This window comes from Ptychodera flava, chromosome 8 (assembly GCF_041260155.1).
Source record: "Ptychodera flava strain L36383 chromosome 8, AS_Pfla_20210202, whole genome shotgun sequence".
NCBI lineage: Eukaryota > Metazoa > Hemichordata > Enteropneusta > Ptychoderidae > Ptychodera > Ptychodera flava.
Window position 1 is genome coordinate 2,883,568 of NC_091935.1, and position 22,839 is coordinate 2,906,406.

The following is a 22,839-nucleotide window of genomic DNA, read 5'->3' on the forward strand; positions in this document are numbered from 1 at the left end:
CTAGGGTAATAGTATGCCAAGTGGTGAAGGTTTTTAAATTACCAATTAAAGTAGAACACCCTCTCTCACAAGCACAGGCGTGATGTTTACTGGGTAGTTTGTATAAGTGTAGTTTATGCTACGTTCCGACATTCTCTTCCATAGCCTAATCACCGGATAATTCTGTTTCTTACCTTGGTGATTAGGCTACGGAAGAGAACGTCGGAACGTAGCATAAACTACATATATACAAACTACCCAGTAAACATCACGCCTGTGCTCACAAATCCCAGTGTTCAGTCAAAGATCACAGTTGCCCTGCAGAGGGCGCCGTCTATGACCTTTGGCTTTTCAGAGATGTGCGGTCAACAGGCTGTGAAATGGTGAGCTCCGAAGAATATACACCTGGCGCTCCCTAGACTTGGCCTGAGGAAATGAAATCCATGAAGTTTCAGTGATTCTTTTTATTTGTGTGTGCCACTCACTATATCTTCATTTGTTTAACAATGTCGGAGTCGACGTTTTCAACAAACTGCCTCGCCGAACTCACTCTTCACAGCCATCAACGTTCCAGCACCAGTACTTGTGTGAGAAGGAATCAAAACTTTGATAGTGGACTTGGCCGTGACAAAAGTGTCATTTTATCGAAAAATGCGAAGCGAGCGACTTCTGCAAGGCCTGAAAAGTTGAGCTGCAGCGGCGTTTTGATCGATTCAACCGAAGGATTGGTTCTTACGCATGGGTCACTTCTTTCAGCTTACTTCACTAAATCAACATGCAAGGTAGAGCGGCGAGAAAATGTGGACTTTGTTCGCTTTGCCGGAAGAAGCCAAGAAGTTCATTACACTTTGAAAGTTCTGTTACACACGAACAAAACAGAGAATTATCGTAACGAACGTCGTGAGTTACGTGTATTCACCGCTGAACCACAGATGGCGTGGAGTTGCCCGAATTTCAAAAACATCGTGGACACTTTGCTGCCGAAATCCGATGGTTGGCGTTTTGACGATCTCGAAAGTAACGTGTCATCCGTTGGCATGGTAACGGATGAAGCGAAGCAGCACTATCTCAACTATGATGAGCAAGCAATACACCCAGTACTGTCGAAATCCGATGTTACGCGGAATCCACAGATGCTACTGTCCTGGTTTGCCTTGTTGAAGATAAATGACTGGGAGAAACTACATGCCAGGTACGGGCAAATAATATAGCAGTACCCAGAAACCAACGTTTTGATTGTAGTATTTGCTGCGAGCTATCTACTTTCACCTCCCTACATCTATTGCATATAGTAGCTGATAAAACTTTGAAGGTTTTGTGCCATCTGGTTCACCTATCTGTCAACTTCAAGCCGCATTTATCGTGCCTTAATATGATAATAATAATAATATAATAATAACTTTACTGCATAACAACACACTTCGGGAAGTGTGGTAGAGCAAGTTACAAAATCAAACGTTACACACATAATCAGGTGAGGCTGCTGCTGGGGGAAATTTGTGATAATGTGGTATTTTTTTAGTATACTGTGACTGTCTACAGCTTAATATCTCCTTGAGTCATATCTAAGGCATCCAGACTGGATATGTCTCAGGATAAGTTCATACATTTCAAATAACTTCATCTCTGCAAATGTGAATTAGAATGCTTTTATCTGGGATACTGTCACCATCATATTATCCTACCTGATCATGGCGACAGTATCCTTGATGATTATAAGGTAGTACATTGCCTCAAAAGTGAAAGACTTAAACTTTTGCTCAAACTCTCCTCAAGCAAACTTTCAACCATTTTCTTTCAAAATCAAGAATAAAAATGAGTGGTCACCATGCGAATTGTCGTACCAGAGAAACAAATTACCAAAACATTTACCAATATTTGAAATTCAAATAGCTACCATTCCTGTGTTAACTCTATGGGGAAAATCGAAATTGAAATTTTCACAGAAATAAGCTGGTGAAAACTTTATTTACTCCTGGAGCTTCAAAATGAGCCCTCAAAAGTGTTGGACTAAAATAGTAAAGCAAGAGCATGAATATCTGTCCCCAAGGTGCATTATATCTTAAATTGCTAGTTTATGACTGGCCAAGAAATTCAATAATTGGAGATTTTGTAGGGGTATAAAACATGTCATATTACATTAAACAAGAATTGTAAAAAAGGACAAGGCTTCAAGTTACCAGGCTTCAAGTTACCAGGCTGTAAATTCAATACAAAAACAGTTCAGAAATTCATTGATGGGAATAGTGCATCACTAAGCTCAATAGTTATGAGTTTTGATGTACTCTTTGTTCTGTTTGTATAGTACAGTTTCTCTTTTCACTCTCAAAATAATGTAGAAATGTCCAGTTATCAACTCTTCAGTGTATATGTTTATTAATGTCTCATATGTTATAATGTTGATAATTGAAGTTAAGTCTGGATTAGCATTCATTTGTCAACAACAACATTAGACATCCTACACAATGCACTGTATAAACAAGGCTTTGTTTTTCAATGCACATAAGGGAAAAGAATAGCCCTGCATGGCCGGCCATATCTTACATGAACATATCTAATGGTGAGCCACTTGGCCCTTGACTGTAAATCGCTGGCAACTAACGGTTTTTTCATCACATGAGCAAATTGTTATGCCGCCTGTGAGCGGTTGAGTTATTCAGATAGGCATAGATTGGAATGGATTCGATTTGGGCCAAAAGTAGTTAGAAGAGTAGTTTTTCGTGCGTCGTCCAAATTGGGACCACATGTCGCTGGTTTTGTTGATGGCAATCAGCGGGGGTGTGATAGGAGGCCTTATAATAATGATTATAATATAATTTATTCATTTATAAAGCGACTAAATCCACACAAAAGGTGATCAGAGACACTGGGTAAAATACAATCAACATTATACAAGGTAACAGGATGTAAAAACAAAACAAAAACATCAATACAATGGATTAGTTCAGTTAAAAGCAGAACTAACAAGAAGTGTTTTAAGACTTGATTTAAAACTTGGCAGCCTTTGGGAGTGACGGACATCAATCGGAAGTTTATTCCATAAAAAGGGGACGGCAATACTGAAGGCACGGTCCCCATATTTCTTTGTACGCGACCAGCTTTGTTAAATTGGTCAGTGAACCTCAGATTGCGGATTGGGACGTACAAATTAACCATGCTAGAAAGATAACTTGGACCAAGCGAATGGATACATTTATAGGTGAAGATAAGAATCTTAAAAACAATACGTTGAGAAACAGGTCTAGGGAAAGAACAGAAAACAGTATATGTTTTATAAAATTAAAATTATAAAATTATAAGAAAATTTCGGCTGATATCCCTTTCAAATTGGCAATTCTCTTACATGGTCACCAATGGCAACTTTCAATTTGTGACGTTCAGTTTTTTTATCCATCAGGACTGACATTATTACTACCATACCAAGTTCTCATGTTCAGCGTGGAAATCCTGTTGTCACCATAGCAACCCCATTTGCTAGTGTCTGCCCATTGGTGTTTTTCAACAGCATGAGCAAAGGGATTGTTACCAATGTAGCTGGTGAAGATAGCGCCCTCATAATGACGGATGCAAGGTGTCTCCCTGGAACTGAAGGAGGCGCCGTCTACTCAGTTGACATCTCCTCAAAGAGCAGGTTGGGAAAAATGAATTATTCACAGCAATTCACCATGGTTAATGGGAAAATTACTGAAGATATTGCTTCTAATATAATTGAGTATCTTCAACAGGATTTGTAATCAATGAGGTTTGAATTTTTAGATTTGTGAACAGATTGGTGGTAAATTTTCATATTCTTTCCTGATATATGCTGAGAATTATTTTTACCTTGGTAATGAACTAGTCCTCAAATTATTTTGAATTAAATATATTAAAATAACTTAAAATCAAAGTAAAAGATAATAAAATATAATATAATATTGATATAGTATAATTAAACAATAATGTACCCCCTCCCGGACAAATAGACGAAAGCAAACTTTGCATGATATAATGTACGATGCGAAGCTGGGTATATTAAGGAGTGAAAAGTTTGCTAGACTCCATTATGGGCCAGGAGGGGTACATTATTGCTATTATTTATAGTTTTTGCAATTCCAGTGAATTTGTAGATGTAGAAAACATCTTGGGCCACAATATCGATAATCAGATACATTATCAGTAATAATCTGGGGATGATCCTACAAAATTCACTAGTATTGATAAAGCTACATGTATAATATCATATAATGTATTTTCATGGAAAGGAAATCTTCAAATATTCTTGCATAAAAATTCCGGAGCATGTATGGAAGAGAAAATATGAAGATGTGTGATTTTGATTATCAATTTTCTATGTTTTTCCTATAATGTTTAGACATCTCATTGGTTTGATTGTTGCACCATTGTGTTGGAAGTCCAATGAATGGATCGGTCTGACTTTAGCATCAAGCATATCTGAAATACTGAACTCCTTATCACAAATCAGCTTTGATTCCAATGTTAATATCACACCTGCCATTGGATATAGCAGTGAACTTGACCAAAATGCTAAGGAGAACACAGGTAAGTCTGGAATATTGCCTATCAACTGCTGACAGCTAGTTGTTTACTTTCTGTGTTTGACTTTGCTCAGTGGTAACGTGAACAGATATTGGTTAAATTGACATCCAGGTGCTCACCTATATTTTACACCTTACAGTGCTCGACATCAACCATCAGGATCTGTGTGTAGCATCTCTCTGTGCTGGAAATATGCACCATATTTCAATAATTGTAAATATTGGTAAATTTTTAGTCATTTGTTTCTGTTGTGCTAAAATATGTACTTTTCTCCAATATTTATTCTTGAATACGAAACAGAATGCTTGAAAGTTTCCTTCAACAAAGTTTAGTGAAAGTTTTTTCAGTTTGGAGGGACACATATTACCGTATTAACTATTACCATATGGGGCATATTAAGAATCTCTGTACAGAGATTGTGCGCAGCATGGATAATTATAATCTAGCTAGAGAGTCTCAGTAGTAGCCACACTAATCTCTGCCACAGGCAAAGGGTTTCACCCAGTTTTTGGGTAATGCACGTTTTCCATTAATATACAATTTTTTGTCTTTTATGTATATAACACTTTGAACCAAAAAAAATTAGATAAATGAATAGTACACTAGTTTCAATATCGATCCTCGATTCCATGAACACTTACAAAACATAGACCTTGCTCTAGGTTACATGGATTAGAATCGATGCTTCAAAATAATATGCCCCAATGGCCGTCAGCTTTGCAGACACTATTGTCAAAGTTATAGAATATTATGTATCATTTTTACTAGTGTATATGTATTATTTTTACCAATGTACGGGAAGTGGGATCTCTAGCTGCAAAGTCCTATCAAAATCTGAAATGTCAGCCATGTTTATTGAGCCAGTTTGGCATGCGCAGAACTGAAAGAAATTCCAGTTTTGAATATTTAAATTTGCCTGCAGCAGAGATTGGTGGGGGCACGTGGTCAACGACTCAGAGACCCTCTATCTTTGTTAGAATTATCTACGCCGCACTGCTGCCTCACCGTGCTTCAATCTCTGCATGGAGATTGGTATATTAAGTCTTTGATTCACCTACCTGGTATGGATAAGTGTGTAACTGTTGTACGCTTGCATGTTCATCACAATATGACAAAGCGTTTTACTATTTCTTCATCCTGTACATTTACATTTTGTTTTAATGGGTTTTTTTTGGAACTAACCAGAATCCATAACATATGGCCAAGGAATAGCCAAGTTGATGAAAAGAGTGGTTCTAGTGCAAGCAGGAACAGCTTGGGGTTCCGGTATCATCATGGATACACAGGGTGCAGTGGTGCTCACATGCAGACATGTTGTGAAGGGCGCCCTCAACTCTCAAGGTAGAGTTACAGTTGTTTAAGGACCAGTCACTGTAACTTTTGATGTTTGTTTTTTCACTATCTTTGCTTTGTACGTCAATTGCAAGTTCTTGTTCTACTCCCTGAAGCCTGAATACCAGTGGTATTCGGCTTGTCAACTCAGCCTGTACATGGGATGATGTGTAGATTGTAATGGTATGTGAATTCTGGTCCGGACTAAAATTCAAATGTAAACAATAACAGTGCATTTTACATGTATAAAATGTGGTGTTGACAAGCTATACAATTGGAGTTTCAAGATGCTTTGAGGAGTAGAACAAGAATGTGCAATTGCTTTATCCAAAAAAATAGTGACAAAAATCATTTAAGTAGCATGCATATCACAATTCAGGACAGATATGGGAATGAGTGTCGAAAATTTTACCGTTCTTTGATGAGTCACAGCTTGTATTGAACCTGTATTGAAATTCAAAGAGACAATCAAATTATCACTGTTTTGTATTTGTGTAAAATTGGAAACTTTATAAAATCCCACAAAGTCAAAGCAGAGACTGACAGCCATTTTGAATTCCAAATATTGGTAAATGTAAGGTCATTCGCTGCCCAATCCACAACTTGCAAAGGGAGTCCTGTTTGAAATAGTACTGAGAACTCACAAATGGACAAACTAAATGAGAAACATGCATGAAGGTTTTAACTGTTCGAGTGCAACAAAATGTTCGTATTTTAGTCAAAAGTATAAAGTGCTGTATCCATCCATCAATAAATGTATTTCATTTTGTTTGGCTGTAAATTTTAAAAAGTAAAGAAGTAAAAATATTAACAGTGGGAATTTAAATGCTTTCAACTATTTATGAATAAATACATAGAATTTGGAAAAAGATGTGTTTTTTATTTTAATGTAACCCAACAGATACAGAGAAATTTGACCTTCGTATTTTGACCTTCCTGGTTAGCCTACATGTACATCATTGCTAATGTGCAAGCAATCTGTCTTGACATCAGATATTTTTTTATTCAGTTCAAGTGCGGGTAGATTTTCCCAGAAGATACTGGACAATGGCAAAAGTTGTATATTGCACTCAAGCATCCTCTGCCATAGACTTAGCAGTGTTGCAGATAATGACATCGCAAAATTTGTGTTTACCAGACTTATTGGTGTCTACGGACTACGTCCAAGGTAATTTTACACTGTTGTCCTCACTTTTTTTATTGTACTTTCCAATTTATTGTAGCACACAGGTAATATTAGATGACATTGTAACACCATCCAGTGTTTACCGTGTAGTGTGATAGTGTGTCTCTTAAAAGTTGAACAAAGTCCAACAAAATTTCTGCTGTGTCCTGTAACAACAGACTATCTGGCAAGGAGCACACTTTAGTACAATATGAAATAATTTGCTTTTACATCCTCCAAATTGAATAAAAAACACTATTGATAATGCTTCAAATTTATCAACATGTGCGATACAAAAATTCTCATAGGATTAGGGAGCTTTTGGTATTCTGTTGACAGGTTTGAAAAAAAAATGAAATATTTCAACAGCACTGCAACTAGTTAACATAATTTTACTTCAAATTATCTGTGAATGCCCATGAATTTTTCAACTGTTGTACACTACAATGACCAAAAACTAAAATGGTGATTTTTAGACTAAGTTTCAGCTTAGAAAGAACCATAGTAGGCATCTGAGAGACGTAGATGGTTGATGATCAATACAATAAGTTAACTTTTCTTTATATTGTATAAGGTTTTGGTCTGTTATTCAGTTACATATTTACCTACAGTTTTCCCATTTGTTGTCATGAATTGGAGTGACACATTTAGTAGTTAAACAGCATGTCAATAAAAATACCTCATATACTATTATTACTGAATTTTATTTGGCTCATCCCAATGCTGTTAATACAGAAAAAAAGGACGACACGCTGACCATTAACGTCTATTTATGGGCAAGGGCGAGAGGAAAGCCAAAAAATTAAGAGGCGAGGGTTTCCGCGACCCCGCGCCCATAAATAAATGTTAATGGTCAGCGCGGAGTCTGTTATTTCCATTATATTACCAATGAACCCAAGAAAACCATCAAAATTTACGAAAATTTTTCATGCAAACGACAATGGGGCCCCAAAACTTGTCAGTGAGTAGTGTGCATGCTGTAAAATGTTTGTAAATCCGGAGATTTTAAAAACATGTCTCAACTCAGCTTACAAGTGCTCCATTTTATTCTATGATTGATTATGATCTTTGTACAAATCACAATTTACGTTAAAGTTACGATGTTTACGATATTATTCATATTAACGGGCCTGTAAACAACCATGAAAGTGTATTTGTGGGCAGTCATGTGGTTCAGTTTGACCAATTAAAATGCGACAGACAGGACCATGGTAATATAATTTCAATTAACCATTTTAATGGTGACACAATTGATTTTGAACCAATACATAAAATTAGATCTTCAGAAGCCTGGCTTGTATATTTACAGTTTACACCATGTGAAATATCACACCATCACCTTGTTTGAAGCTTGTAGGGCCCATCTATATTTTCATTACCTCTAAATAACATGGTGATTGTGTACTCTAAACACATAATACTCGCACAGAGTAATGCAGATCACTTCCAAACTTCCAAACAAATGCTACATTCCTGTCAAAGCTAAGCATACATGTATTTAGGTCCAATTAGTTCAAGGTACATTTTCTGTGTATTTGTCTGAACTTCTCATAAAAGACAGAAATAGAAATTTTGAACCTCCATGGACAACCCTGATATATTTATATCAAATTGTCAGCCACCATTAACAGTTACATTTTGTGTCTCATTGTTCATACCAATAGGCAGTGATGTGTGTATCATTGGTCATGCCTTGTTTCCCAGGGATGCATCCATGTTTCCTTCGGTGACGTATGGTGTCTTATCAAATCTAGTCACAGTGGATGAAAAACCAGCATTGATCCAGGTGCGCCATCTAACATTTCCTGTCGTGAAAAATTCTGTAGTAATGTCGACTTTAGATTTCATAAACTTTGTTATAAGGACAACTGTGCTGGCAACTCTTCATTAAAAGACATTTAGAATGGAGAGAGATGCTGGCTCACCTGCTTGGGAAAAAATATACTTCTTTTTTCTGATTATGTAACATCTTGATAGTTTTTGTCAGTGGTAAGGTGATATATGTAACGATTCTTTGATTTGTAAATATCAGATGTTTATTAACAAAACAGAGTAGACATGTGGGCATTGCAACTAATAAGAATATTCTGTCCACGTTCCATAGTCTACCTGTGCTGTGCACTCAGGGGCAAGTGGTGGGCCGTTATTATGTCCTGAGTCAGGTGATCTACTTGGAATAGTTGCCAGCAATTCAAAGTAAGTAAAAATATGTAAAGAGTCTTTAAATTGTCTGCAGCTATATGTATGTATGTATTTACACAATGACATGCATGTTCAAAAATATTCATAAAAGCATGTTTGATATAAAATTTACTCAAAGTCTTTGTCTAGGAACAACTTCATAACTATGATTTTTTTATCCATGACTATAAAGGAAGATTGTGAGACAGGACAGTAATTCAATTTACACACCAACTATCCCCTTTTTCTATTTCAGTCTCTAATATGACAATGTCTTAATCATTCAATTTTGGTAATCTTTATTGCAAACTTTCACCTATGCTGAATGTGCCTCAAGGCTTGCACTAACCACACGGTGTGTGTGTGTGTGTGTGCTTATTCCAACATGTCGAATGGATTTGGAGAAATTTTCACTATTCATTGAATTATTGAATTGAATAATCCTTACAACTCCTCCACCTTGACTTTCTCATAATTATTTATTTCTGTTGGAGGGGAGGGGGCACTGTGGAATATAGTTTCCCATTTTCTTGATTACTTTCTTTGATTTGGAGGAGACTCCCTCCATGGCAAACCCAATATCCAACTCTTATCAATCATTGCTCCCTGTTTTTCATCATTCAGAGATACTGACAGTGGTGCGTCATTTCCTCATGTCAACTTCAGTGTTCCCATCACAGCGGTGTACAAATCCTTGCAAGATTTCATGAATACGTCAGGTGAGACTGTTTTCTGCCAAAGTTGTATTAAGAAGAAACAACTTCATTGAAATGAAATGATATCATCTGGCTCAACATATCTCTATTGTTGTGTTCGGAAAGTGCCTGTATTACTCTAAAATTGGCTGATGTAGATTAGTTGGTACCCAACTGGGAAAAAAGATATGATCTCCAAAACAAGCTGGAAAGATATGATCTGCTTTTCCATCGGGCTACATAAACCAGAGAACTGTTTGAGTAGAAGTTGCAGTCTACATCATCTACTCTGTGATATTACTAGTATCATCTCCATGAATTTCAAAGTTAAGAAATCCAAACTGCATGACTGAAATGTCAGCCATGATTTCAGACTTGATACAATCAATAAGAAATTTTACCAATTGTCTTTTGTTTCAGATGTTGGATGCCTGCAAGATTTAAATGCTTGTGATGAAAGTCATCAAAAGATCTGGAAACTTCAAGACGATATTTTTCAAGATGCCCTAGAAAGTCCAAAATCTAAACTTTGACCTTTTTTCATATTTGGAAAGTATGTAAAATTTTCGCCTAAGGAGTAAAGTGGACAAATAAAAACTATGCCATTACCAGCTTTTCTCCCTTCAATCTTCCCAGAGATGTTCTAGTGACCAACTGTCAATGTGTTTCTCATTATCCCTGAATATGAAATACTTGTTTCAAAGTCAGTCAGTCTGTTAATTTGTACATATCTAATGCAGGTTCTTGAAGCCTGCATGACGTATTGTTTCCTTCAGGATCGGAAAGTTTTCAAGCTTACAGATACTTAGAGATTTGTTACAGTGATTACCAGAGTGAATTATTTCAATATTGAGTTCATGACCAGATTAAATTATCTGATGGATTTGGATATATATTTTCATATAGTCTACTGGTTATTCTCTCAGAGTATTGAAAACTTATTAATAAAGTGATCTTGTAAATTGTATTCAGTGTCACATATTTTTTACACAATAAAAATTGAATTATGAGTGGAGGTTTTGTGTCACATGTGAATTTTCATTACCATTTGATCTTGGTGTATATTTATTAATATATGTACACGTATGAAGTGAACAGAACATAAACAAAGCAATGAATTACCATGCCAGGCCATCGTAATGATGGATCAGTTGATACACACTGCCTACCAGTTCTAAGATTTCAAAAGAATTCCCATTATTAAATGAGATATTAATAAGTGCACTGGTGTGCTTAAATGAAAAGCAAAAAACTCAATGTGCTTTATGAAATGAAAAGAACAGCATATCAGTGTAGTTCATCATCAAAAAACTGTTGATCAGTGAACTTCAATAAAAAATATGATATTGGTGTGTTTCACAAACCACAATGGTAGAGCATTTGTAATCATTGAACAAAGAACAGAGGCAAGTCAGTGTACTTCATTGAACATGTAAAATTAATGTGCATCAATGAACAGAGTTTACCAAATTTGTGTGCTTGATAGTGGCTGTCATTAAACAGGGACCCTAGGCAAATCAGAAATCAGTGTACTGGATCTGGCATAATAGCAGAACAGTGTGCTTCATCGATCATGATATACAAAATAAATGTGCTTCATTGATCAAAATGATAGATTAGTGTGTGTCATTGAACAGAGGCAAGTTAGAGTACTTCACTGGGAATGACATCAGGTCTATTTGCATCAAAGCTATCTAATGTACAAGATTAGTATGCTTCAATGAACAGAGAAATATCATATCAGCCTTTGTCATAATTCCGGATTGGCAGGTCAGTGAGAATCAAGCAGCAAACAAAGCCAAGTCAGTGTACTTCTTGAGACACTTGCAGGTCAATGTGCTTCATTAAACCATGGAGGTACCAAAAGATTGAACTTCATACACCAGATACACTGGAAGTGCATCAATAGGGACAACCAATGAATCATTAGAGACTGCCTCATATGGTACTTCAATGTGTAGATCTCCGCAACGTAGTCTTTAGTTCTGATTTCGGAAGAATAATTGTTTAAATTGTGTTACTTTTGTTGTATTTTGTAAGAATTTTATACCTCTGTCATTTTATCGACTGTACATTTTCCTCCTCATTTTTATTCTACATTCTCTCATCATTTGTATGTCCTCCCTTATCTGTACAGCATGCAGACATCGGTAAATGGAGTAAAATTTGGTTGCGGAAAGATAACTGTAAAACCATCTGTCATCACAAACAAATCATTATAAAATGTATCTGAATGACTGTACACACAAAGGCAAGATGCAGTTACCAATTGTTTTTCTTATCATTAGTTTATTCATAGACTCGAGAGAAAAACAGTCTATGGTTTATTACGCTAATTGTTTTTTTGACAAATTGCTGCTCAAAATGTATCATTCTCACTCTTCAGCCAGCAAGCATGCTCTCGTTTATTGCTCATTTTCGTGACAAGTGTTCAAGCTCTTTTAATGGATTACAGAAGGCGATTACTTTGCGAATGCATTGTCTCTCTTCAGTTCTTAGAACTCCTGTGTTGTAACTTTCAATCCGTCGATCAGCTCTTCCAAGGTTGATTGCATTACCGCTTGCAAACTTTTAACAAGACTTCTAACAATTTCTTCTAATCTTCGAGAAACTCGGATTCAAACTCTACTGGCATGATTGATTCATACGAATCGGGTTTGTCTGCAAAAATAACAAGGTCGTAGGTCATAGGTGGTAGCAATGTTCGGAGGAGATTCTGTTAAACAATAGAAGCCTCAGCCTGACTGTGAGCTGAATAACGAAAAAGTAAACTAACAAACAAAGTGACAGACAACGTAGAGACAAAACGAAAGAAGGAACAGAATGTATTAAAAAGGGAGGAACAACAAACGAATAAATACATAACCAAACCAGTTGAAAAAAACTGACAAAAAGATAACGACAAATATGATTTGTAGACAGACACTCGTTAATCACCTTCCCATATACAATAGCTCACTTTATGTGTTTGTTTTTTGTTTGTTTGTTATTCTTTGGTTCAAGTACAAAAGGCCGCAAAATACCATAGTTGATGTCTAGGAAATAAGTTTACGATTATACCGGTCCAAAATCTCCAAACGATCTTAGGGACTGGTCAGTTTCTTCAGCCTGGGGGGGGGCGGTGGATTCATGGGGGGGTCACCCTGTTTTTGACTTTGGTGATAGGGGAGGTCACCATGTTTTTGAAATGCCCAATAGGGGGGGTCAGTGTGTTTTTGAATTTTGACACAGGCTCATCATTGCCTAAAATGCTAGTGTCAGCCACAAAATTCATCATTCAGTTGTATTTTTCGGCACGCCCTTCGGGCGCGTAACTTTAATAATCAGTCATATTTTTCAGCACGCCCAACTTTAACATATCAAGCATACATACATCAGAGATATCTGTATGTTCAATATTTTTCAGCGTGCTCTTCAAGTTCATTACTTTAATATATCATACATCTTTCAGCATGCCCTTCAGGTGCATGACTTTAATATACAAGGCATATATATCAGAGATATCAGGATGTTTCATATTTTTTGGCGCGCCCTTCGGGCGCCATACTTTCAGAGATATCTTGATGTTTGCTAAGTGAAAGTGTACCATTATGAAATCTGCATTTCATATGAAAAGGATGACAAATTCCTGATACTTTTCTGTTCTCTCTATGAGAATTCAGTATGAGAAAGCAACATGCACAAATATTTCACAATATATATTTGATACAGTGACTTATTTTAGAGATAGAAAAATGACAAGATATCTTTCCTTCTCATTGATGCAATTATTTTCCTTTGTTTCACAGGTTTTCTGTAGAAAGATGCTTTTTTATGAACAAAATAACAGTTAAAAAAGGCAGTTTTGTCATTATTAGCTGTGCTTTTATGGTTTCAATGTTACACAAGAAAGGTCCTCTCAGACACTGTACACATCAAATTTGGCTAAAAAAGCTCTCTATGGCTCCTCAGTAGATTTAATTGGATGGTTGGCAAGTCTTAACACCCATCAAAGTTTTTGATTCACTGCTTTTCCTCTTTGATATTAATGATTGACATCCATTTCTGTACAACAGTTCAGGACATCTGGTTAAGCAGAGAAAGTGTGAAATACATTCACAGCTCATTCAAAATACAGCTCATTCAAAATGTACTGTATTTAAACTTTAAGATTGACACTTTGAAATTCCTATCTTACAACTGACATGTCAACAATTTCACTAAAACATAGAATGACTATTTAAAATATAAATATATGTAAAATGTAAAATATATATATATATATATATATATATATATATATATATATATATATATATATATATATATATATATATATATAATTTATGTCCATCTTTTGTTTTACCTTTGTCGCGCCCGGGGGGGGGGGGTTCACCCTGTTTTAGAAATTTGGAATAGGGGGGTCACCCTGTTTTCAAAATTTGGAATAGGGGGGGGTCAGCCACTTTTTGACGTCGGCAAAAAATAATCCACCGCCCCCCCCCCCGGCCGAAGAAACTGACCAGTCCCTTATTTATGAAAACACTTTGTACTGTGTGAAGGATTGGTCGCAGAGATAGCATGCGCCCTCTATGGTAGTTTTTGAGATAAAGAGGACTACAGCAAAGCGCCCCTCCGTGGTAGTTGTTGAGATGTAGAGGCGAATACAGCCAAGCAAGAGGCAAAAGACGTGGAAATTTTGAAATGTCACCATCTGTAAATATGATTTCAATCAGAGTGATTTAAGCGCCTATTTTACTTTTCCCAAACATCGATCATACCTGTAAGCTTATGATCAAGAGAGGGTTGTTACTGGAGATGGATAGATGGTGTTCGATCAAAGTAGCACAAAATTGTGACCTAGATGGAAGTGCTCTGTATTACCGTGAATTTTGCACGGTTGCTTAGTCTATTCAGGCCTATCGCAGTAAAATTTAGTTCCCGTTTTGTACTATAGTGAGAATCGATGGGTTCGTCACCAATCATTATAACCATCATATCTCTGCGGGTACGTATGTATGGACGCCCTCTGCGAAAACTTTCGAACCTCTTCACGCATTACTAGCAACTTGGTATATAAGCTTACATCTGGGATTGAAGATTGAACGAGTCTTCAAAATAATGCCATTGCAGTGTAAACGTATACAAACGAGCAAATGGGTGAACATATATTTACACAGCTCGAGCTGGCTCAGCAATTGCTTCTGTAGTTGGTTCATAGATTGAATGCAAGGATCGGAAAGAGCTTGTGAACGCGAGTTCTCTACGTAGAGCAGTCTGCAGATTGTCGAATCAAGCGTCAAACTGTAATTCAATTCAGTAAACACAGTTTTCATCAAAAGGTAGTTTCGTTTCAAACTTAAATCGGATTCTCACTGAAATACGTGTTACATTCCCTGGCGATGAAGCCAAGTACATCTGCTCAACCGAGACAATAGTTGTAATAATTATGAAATTATGAAATGATTAAAATGTTTCTCCCGTCAAGGTTTTTTGTGTTGTTAGTGTAGATGGGGACATTGATTTCCCTTCTTCTTTGAGCGACTTGCGGAATACTTACACCAAATTTCAACGGGACAGCGAGTGCTGCAGTTCTTCAACGCAATTTTGCCGGACGTCATCTTGTGAGCGTAACAGGAATAAATAGGGAACACCCTGATGCCCCGGAAGGCCTGAAATAGGATAAGCAAACAGTCATTAAAAAACAAGGTTATATCGGATTGTGTAGTCATGGAAGTACTTAAAGTAAGACAATTCATACGGGATATATACGACTGTACAACAGTAGTGAGACGCTTAAGACGATGCTATTCATTCGAAAACTTGATGAACTCTATCCTGTAGAATAACTGTGCCGAAATTTTCAAGTCGTTCTTGATATGCAAATTGTCAGTAGCCATGGAGAGATCGTACTGTAAATCATTAATTTTCAACGAGCAGAATATTGTCATCCATATGTAACAGAAATGTTTGAAATTTGCACAATCATTTTAATAGGGCGGTCAAAATAAGTTGATAGTGTAGAGTGGCAATCCGTCAATATGACAGGAAAGATTGTTACTGCAGTTTCAAACACATGAAACCGTGTGTCATTGGCCCTTGACAGGGAACTTGATGAGGAAAACAATCCAGGTGACAACGGCCACTTCCATCGGGTCGACTTCGGACGCATCGCCAAAGAAAATTCTCAAGAACGATCTTTAGTTCCCTCTGCTATTTCAATGCCAGCTTTTACCAATGTTTGTGTAACATGTACAACAGTTTTCTACCAGCTATTATTCCCTTCTTTTCGCAATGTACTGTAAATTTTCTACATTCCCTATGGCTGCAGTGTTGATGCCTGAATGGATAACACATTTTATCCGTGATAGTGAGTATTCAGTCTTTTTCAGTATGTTGGTATATCAGTATGTAGTGTAGTGTGGTGTGGTGTGGTGTGGTGTGGTGTGGTGTGGTGTGGTGTGGTGTGGTGTGGTGTGGTGTGGTGTAGTGTAGGTGGTGTGGTGTGGTGTGGTGGTGTGGTGTGGTGTGGTGTGGTGTGGTGTAGTGTAGTGTAGTGTAGTGTAGTGTAGTGTAGTGTAGTGGTAGTGTAGTGTAGTGTAGTGTAGTGCACTGCCCTGCCCTGCACTGCACTGTACCCGTACCGCACCGTACCGTGCCGTGCCGTGCCGTACTGAACTGTACTGTACTGTACTGCACTGTACTGTACTGTACTGTACTGTACTGTACTGTACTGTACTGTACTGTACTGTACTGTACTGTACTGTACTGTACGGTACTGTACTGTAGTATAGTGTGGCATTCATTTTATGGCCCCTCGTTTGATGGACAACAAAGTTAGATAGAATGAATTGATTGTATGTACCGGTATCCATACAATTATTTTCTCATATCTGTCTGCAATAACTGTCTGCAATAACTGTCAGAAACATCACAGTTTAGTCATATGATAAGATACAGAGAATTCGGGTACAACACTGTTAAAATTGATTTTCCCAATAGCTGTATGTTGTTGCTCAGTGACCTCGAATGGACCTTCTGCCGTTCTTTGTATTTTTAACTTACATCATAGTCTATCCAGCTGAGACTTGTCAGATCTGTGCCAGTGCAAGTATTAGAGACGTGTGCCAAGGGCACTATTTCAGTACGTGGTGTGTTTTGTGACTACGAGAGATATTAAAGGTCAAATTAAAAGCCACATTACAGGCCAAAACGGCCCGTGATACGGCTGTCAACGGTTTAAATTAGTTTGTTCAGGGATTATCTAATCTTAACCCATCCAATGAAAAGAGATCACGAAGGGCATTGCAAATCCACCGAATAGAGTTTTATACTGGCGTCCGATACCTGCAGCAATCACAGTCACCGGCTTTCTAGCTAGCTCGCCCACTCCCCGCCCGTAAACGGACAATTCACTCATCGTTAATTAATAAGGTGCCAATCTGAATTATCGTCATGAACAACTCTACACACGATAAACAACAACGAACAGAGAAAGTTTCATTTCAAAAATCCAGCACGATGAAGTGCAAATGCAATTTTATAAACCGAATGATTTGGAACGTGTCTGCACTCTTGGGGCTTGGTGAGACTGCAAAGATGGGACGATTAATGATGATAATATGAAATATATAGCCCGCTTATCTTACAACTTGGCAGGAAAGTGGCCATGTGAGCTGTGTAATTAATAGAGGAAGTCACAATTCCTAATCTGTAGTGTCCCCGAGTGCAGGTTAATATCATTACATTGCTCATAGACATTTAATCATCAGTTCATCTAAATGTCAAATCGAAAGTTTTGCCTCTGAGATTTAATTTTCGCCTCGATGTGATTTTTGAGATGCTGCAGCTGTCTTGTAAGACTGTTATAAGTGGGCTAAAATGAGAACAAATATATTCAGCACCTATGGGCACTTCATAGCTCTCTCTTTATGAAGTTACATGACGATAAGTTAAGGTAGAATGCGACTTGGGGACAGATAGTCGGACCGTCAAATTTACACAGTACTTTGCTAATTTACCACTTGTGTGGCCTCGTTTTAAAGTTCGTGGAGTAAGGAGTAACGAAATTAAAACTTTTCATTGTCTTATTTTTGTGAAAATAAAAAATGTATGTTTTCTCATAGAGTTAACAAGGGATGGCAGTCATTTTCAATTTCAAATATCAATAAATTTAATGTCATTTGTTTCTGTGGTACCTAAATTTGGAAAGTGAGCCCTGGTTTTTATTCTTGATTTAGAAAGAGAATGAATGACAGCGTTCTTGGTTTGAGCTGAAGTTTGAGTCTTTCACTTTCGAGACGAGTGCTGCCTTATTGATCTTGGCAAATGATAAAAATGCGGCCTGATAATTTGTCTCGTTAGATAACCTATATTTGAACCGCCTTTACGTCGACGTTTTCTCGTCTGTACAGCCACTGTAAGATAAAACTCCTTCAATATCTTTGTTTCCATCTTGAAAGGAAGGGAGTAGTAATTGTAGCCGCAACGAAAGGCGCAAGGGAACTTATTTCCATTCGCCGCTGTATGCTTATCGTTAAACACCTGACATGACGTATAAAGACGACGAATCACCTGAATCGATACAATAGGCACATACGACCGAACATATCTGGTCCTCCTGAAATTATGACCCTGCCCCCATCCACCCAAACGACAAAATGTACGAATGTGTTCATCAAAAGTGTGAAAGTTGGGTCTAGAGAGACAGGAAAATTGTATAGAAATTGAAACAAAACGTCATCAAACGTAAAAGCAAACACGAATATGTGCTGCGACGATTTGTATGTGTGATCTACATCAATTGAACAACAAACATAACAAGGGAATATTAAATGAATATGTGACACATGAACATGTATATAATTTATGAATATATAACTTGAAGATCAGGCCTACATATATCTTGATATATGGCGCCAGAATAGTAAATTCTGGATGTGCATAATTGTACATACGCCCAGCCAGACACCCCTCCCAAACTGCACACCATTTTCTGTGACGTAGTTTTTTCGAGCAAAAAAGTCTACCTCATACACTTTGCGACAAACTATGTTCTTTAAAGACGGAAAAGATTAACAACATATTTGTATTATCCCCCACGCAAAATGCGGTATGTTTTCTTTATCATTACAGGTTATATATGTTCAGTAAGGAAATTTGTGATGATGCAGTTCGTTAGCAATCCAATAATTCCTCGAACAACGGAACAAATTTCTTTTCTAAAGTGCTCAAATATTCATCAAAACTTCGGTCTTGTTTCTCATTTATATGACGGTATAATTACTGAAATAAATCTAAATACGTCTTTTATTGGTACTCCAAAGTCAATGAAGTTTGTCGAGAATCGCTCCATGCTTGTATTCAAATTCTCTACAGAATGTATCGTGTTTGAACAGGCGAGCTGTTCAATCTAAATCGGTATCTTCAGGAAAATATATTAGAAAAAAGTTAACGAAAATACCAGAGCTATTAAAGCGAGTATCGTATCGCTGACTAATGACGTCACGTAGATGACGTCGACAGAATAATCAATCTACAGTCCAGCAATCCCGGAGGGGCCGACTTGTATTCACTGAGATTGCGTGAGATTTCAAAACACTCTTCGTAGGATAATTTAGACACCGAACGAACAAGAACAAGAAAGCTCTTAGAGAAGCGTGTGAATTTCATTTTAATCAGACTTCTTTCGGCAGATCAACATGAACGACAAAGGCGCCAATTAACCGCTGCATCTCCACAGGCGGCAATGTCATTATATGCAAGCTACATAAAATACAGACCAATCGTTGAGTTGAAACTTCAACTATGAAAGGCATCATTCAAACAAACAAACAAACATACATACATACAATTTTCATCACCTCTCATACACTCTGGTCTATTAGGCGTGTATAGTCTAAGGAATATTATTATTAAAACTATAATTATGAATTATGAATATCATTAATAAACCCCTTCAGTATTTATAAGGATTGAGCTTCCTCTTTGCTCTGCAATACTTGATAAATCACTGAACGTGTATGAATTGTGTTTGGCATGGCAGTCTACGGTGCATCTAATATAGTGTTAAGTATACCATTTTATACACACCCTGTACTTACACTATTTCGTATGTGGGTGTAGACTGCAATGTCAAATATATTTCATACTCGTTAAGTAATCTTTCAAGTATGAAATAACACAACGATTTTTTAAATATTCATATATCATGAATATGATTTTAATATTAATAATAATATTTCTTAGACTATTTACGCCCAGCAGACCTGTGCTTACACTCGTTGTTGCAAACACAACACGTACTCGACCTATATACATTGACATAATGAGCGAAAACCAGATATGATTCGGTAATTTAATTACGAGATTAACGCTCAACATGCTAGTCTCCGTGAACTTGATCCGTGATTATCTTGTAAACTTGAAAGTCCACACGATCATGAATAAAACCTAACCTAGGTTTTTAAATTAAAAAAAGCCTAGGCCGCGGATCGAAAATTACAAGTGTCGTACGTGCTCATCAAAACGATATGAGAGCTAGTATAGTTAAATAAACAATGAAGATGTTTATCACAACAAATTTAATCTTAATGCTGGGATGATATCCATTATATTGTGAGAGCGAACATGACAATTGCAGCGTTGATTTGTCTACCACTCTTTGATCTTAATTACTTTAATTACAACATACTAGGGATATTAATGAATACTTGACTGATTATCTCGATCGGTATCTGTCCAAGAGGTGTGAAAAAGAGTATTAATTGTCATGCATTTAACCATTGTACAGACAAAGCAATGGATTAGGGTGGGAGCATTATCACTGAAAATAATATTTACAGCCATGGCATCAAATTTTCTTTTTTCTTCTTTTTTTGCATTGATGGAACTCCTTCAGTGTCATCTTGTACATTCATGTGCACAATGTTACCACAAAAAGACATGAATACATAGATACCAAAATGTAACTTACAGAGTACACTTCCATGACGTCACAACAGGCATGTCCTAAACAATCCGACTTGCATTCTTCTTTACTACCTCGCTGAGACACCCAGCACACCTCGGATTCGTTTTCGTCAACTTGTCTTGCTTTATGAAGTTCCACAACGACACCGAGACCTACACGAGAGAGAGAGAGAGAGAGAGAGAGAGAGAGAGAGAGAGAGAGAGAGAGAGAGAGAGAGAGAGAGAGAGAGAGAGAGAGAGAGAGAGAGAGAGAGAGAGAGAGAGAGAGAGAGAGAGAGAGAGAGAGAGACTTAAAACTCAACAAAGTAAGGTTATACCTTAAAGCACGTCGGAATTCCGTTTTCATTAAAAGTCGAAGAGTAAATGCCAGATTGTTTACACACCCACAGGTAAATTGAGTGTGAATAAAGTAAACACGCTGAACTAATGTCAAAACTGCCCTGCTTTGAAGCCAAACACAGCCCAAAGTATATACAACGAAAGCCAGCACGAAAACAGCCATACTAACACGCCTGCACTCTATTGACACAATTAGACAGAGTTGGAGGTAATTGCATCCGAAATGTGTGGTCTATAAACATCTTACCTGTCTTCACAGACTCTGTTATCAGGACAAGTAATAATATCACAAAGAAAAGTGATAGCATTGAATGCATCCTGTAAAGCCGATACATCTGTACTGACAGTCCACAGTACAACTATACGGACGTAAATCGTCACTGAGACACAATGAAAAGCTTTTATGCGATAACTGTTACCTGATTGGACGTGCCGACTTTGGTTGACATTTGGGTTTCGTAGAATTTTCCCATTATGCGATTAGCGATGATGGATGTTGCTCTGAAGGTATAGGAGGTGATCGGTTTGATAATTATAACATTCCAACTTTGGGCACGACATTGGAACAAATTGTGGCTAGCCGCTGTGTTTGTTGATGGTTATGGTTCCCAGGGAAACTGTCTCGAGTACTTATCGAATAATTTCAGACCGGTTTTTCCACTTGTTTTTACACCCAGGTGTCGTTTTATTGATTATATATATATATATATATATATATATATATATATATATATATATATATATATATATATATATATATATATATATATATATATACACACACACGCACACACAAACATCGGAGAATGCAGAATTTTCATCGACAAATAAATTTCTTTTTACACTTTAAATCGGAGTTATTCGAGAGGAAAACTGTCCCCTACACATTCTCTTTCAGAAGCCAGCATGTGCTGTTGACCATTAAACGCATCTCTGTTTCAGTGTTTTGTATTATAACCAGAGAAATATCTTCAAACGCGACCAAATCCTGTGTGGCGATATAGTTGGAACGTGGTGTGCTCACTCCATTCGACATACCACAAATCATATCTTTGTAATTTGTCTTAATATTTGACTCTCACGTTGACTGTTTTCGATTTTGTAAATATATATGTGTTATACTATATTTGTGATCTATCTTACCCAGAGAAAGATGAAGCATTTGTGTATAATGAAATAAACACCTTTTCCCAATCTGACCATCTTGCCTGGCCAAATACATAAATAAAATTGTTAAATTAGTTGAGAAATGTCAGAGGTAAAAGTCAGTATGGATGACATTTCCTCTATCTGACCCATCTAACTTAACGCCAACGATACATTTGCTTATCGCTGGAAGAATTTTATATATTTATATAATCACCTTCTACTATTGATAAGATCCCCCTACCATCTTGACGTTTATTGTCATAGAACTACAAGATGAAAGTAATTAATTATGGCATAATGATACTAAAATTCACATTAATATCATCATTACACTTCTTTCTCTCTTCGCTTCCACTTATATCAGGTACATGCATGCGCAGGTTTTCTATAAAAGGGATCCCACGTCCACTATCATTGACTAATGATACAGGTATTTTTCATATATTCAAGGGATATTATCGTGATAGGCATGCAGGCACAGTATCAAACATGCAGAAATTGTTCTTAAAATCG

At 36.9% G+C, this 22,839-nt stretch overlaps 1 protein-coding gene and 1 long non-coding RNA gene across 2 annotated transcripts; one reads left to right on the top strand and one right to left on the bottom strand.

The window, feature by feature from the left end:
* The first annotated feature begins 315 nt into the window (after positions 1-315).
* On the top strand, positions 316-10,902 carry LOC139138193 (peroxisomal leader peptide-processing protease-like). Its single transcript, XM_070706464.1, has 9 exons — positions 316-1,171; positions 3,377-3,610; positions 4,331-4,518; positions 5,701-5,856; positions 6,857-7,015; positions 8,677-8,798; positions 9,117-9,208; positions 9,818-9,912; positions 10,309-10,902. The coding sequence occupies exons 1-9, from the start codon at positions 486-488 to the stop codon at positions 10,419-10,421; spliced, it is 1,845 nt and encodes a 614-aa protein (XP_070562565.1). The 5' UTR covers positions 316-485; the 3' UTR covers positions 10,422-10,902.
* A 37-nt stretch (positions 10,903-10,939) lies between these two features.
* On the bottom strand, positions 10,940-21,591 carry LOC139138194 (uncharacterized). The gene is made up of 4 exons (XR_011553551.1): positions 21,425-21,591; positions 20,843-20,991; positions 15,428-15,539; positions 10,940-12,549 (listed from the first exon to the last, which is right to left on the bottom strand). It is a non-coding gene; the product is annotated as an uncharacterized lncRNA (long non-coding RNA).
* Positions 21,592-22,839: the final 1,248 nt, after the last annotated feature.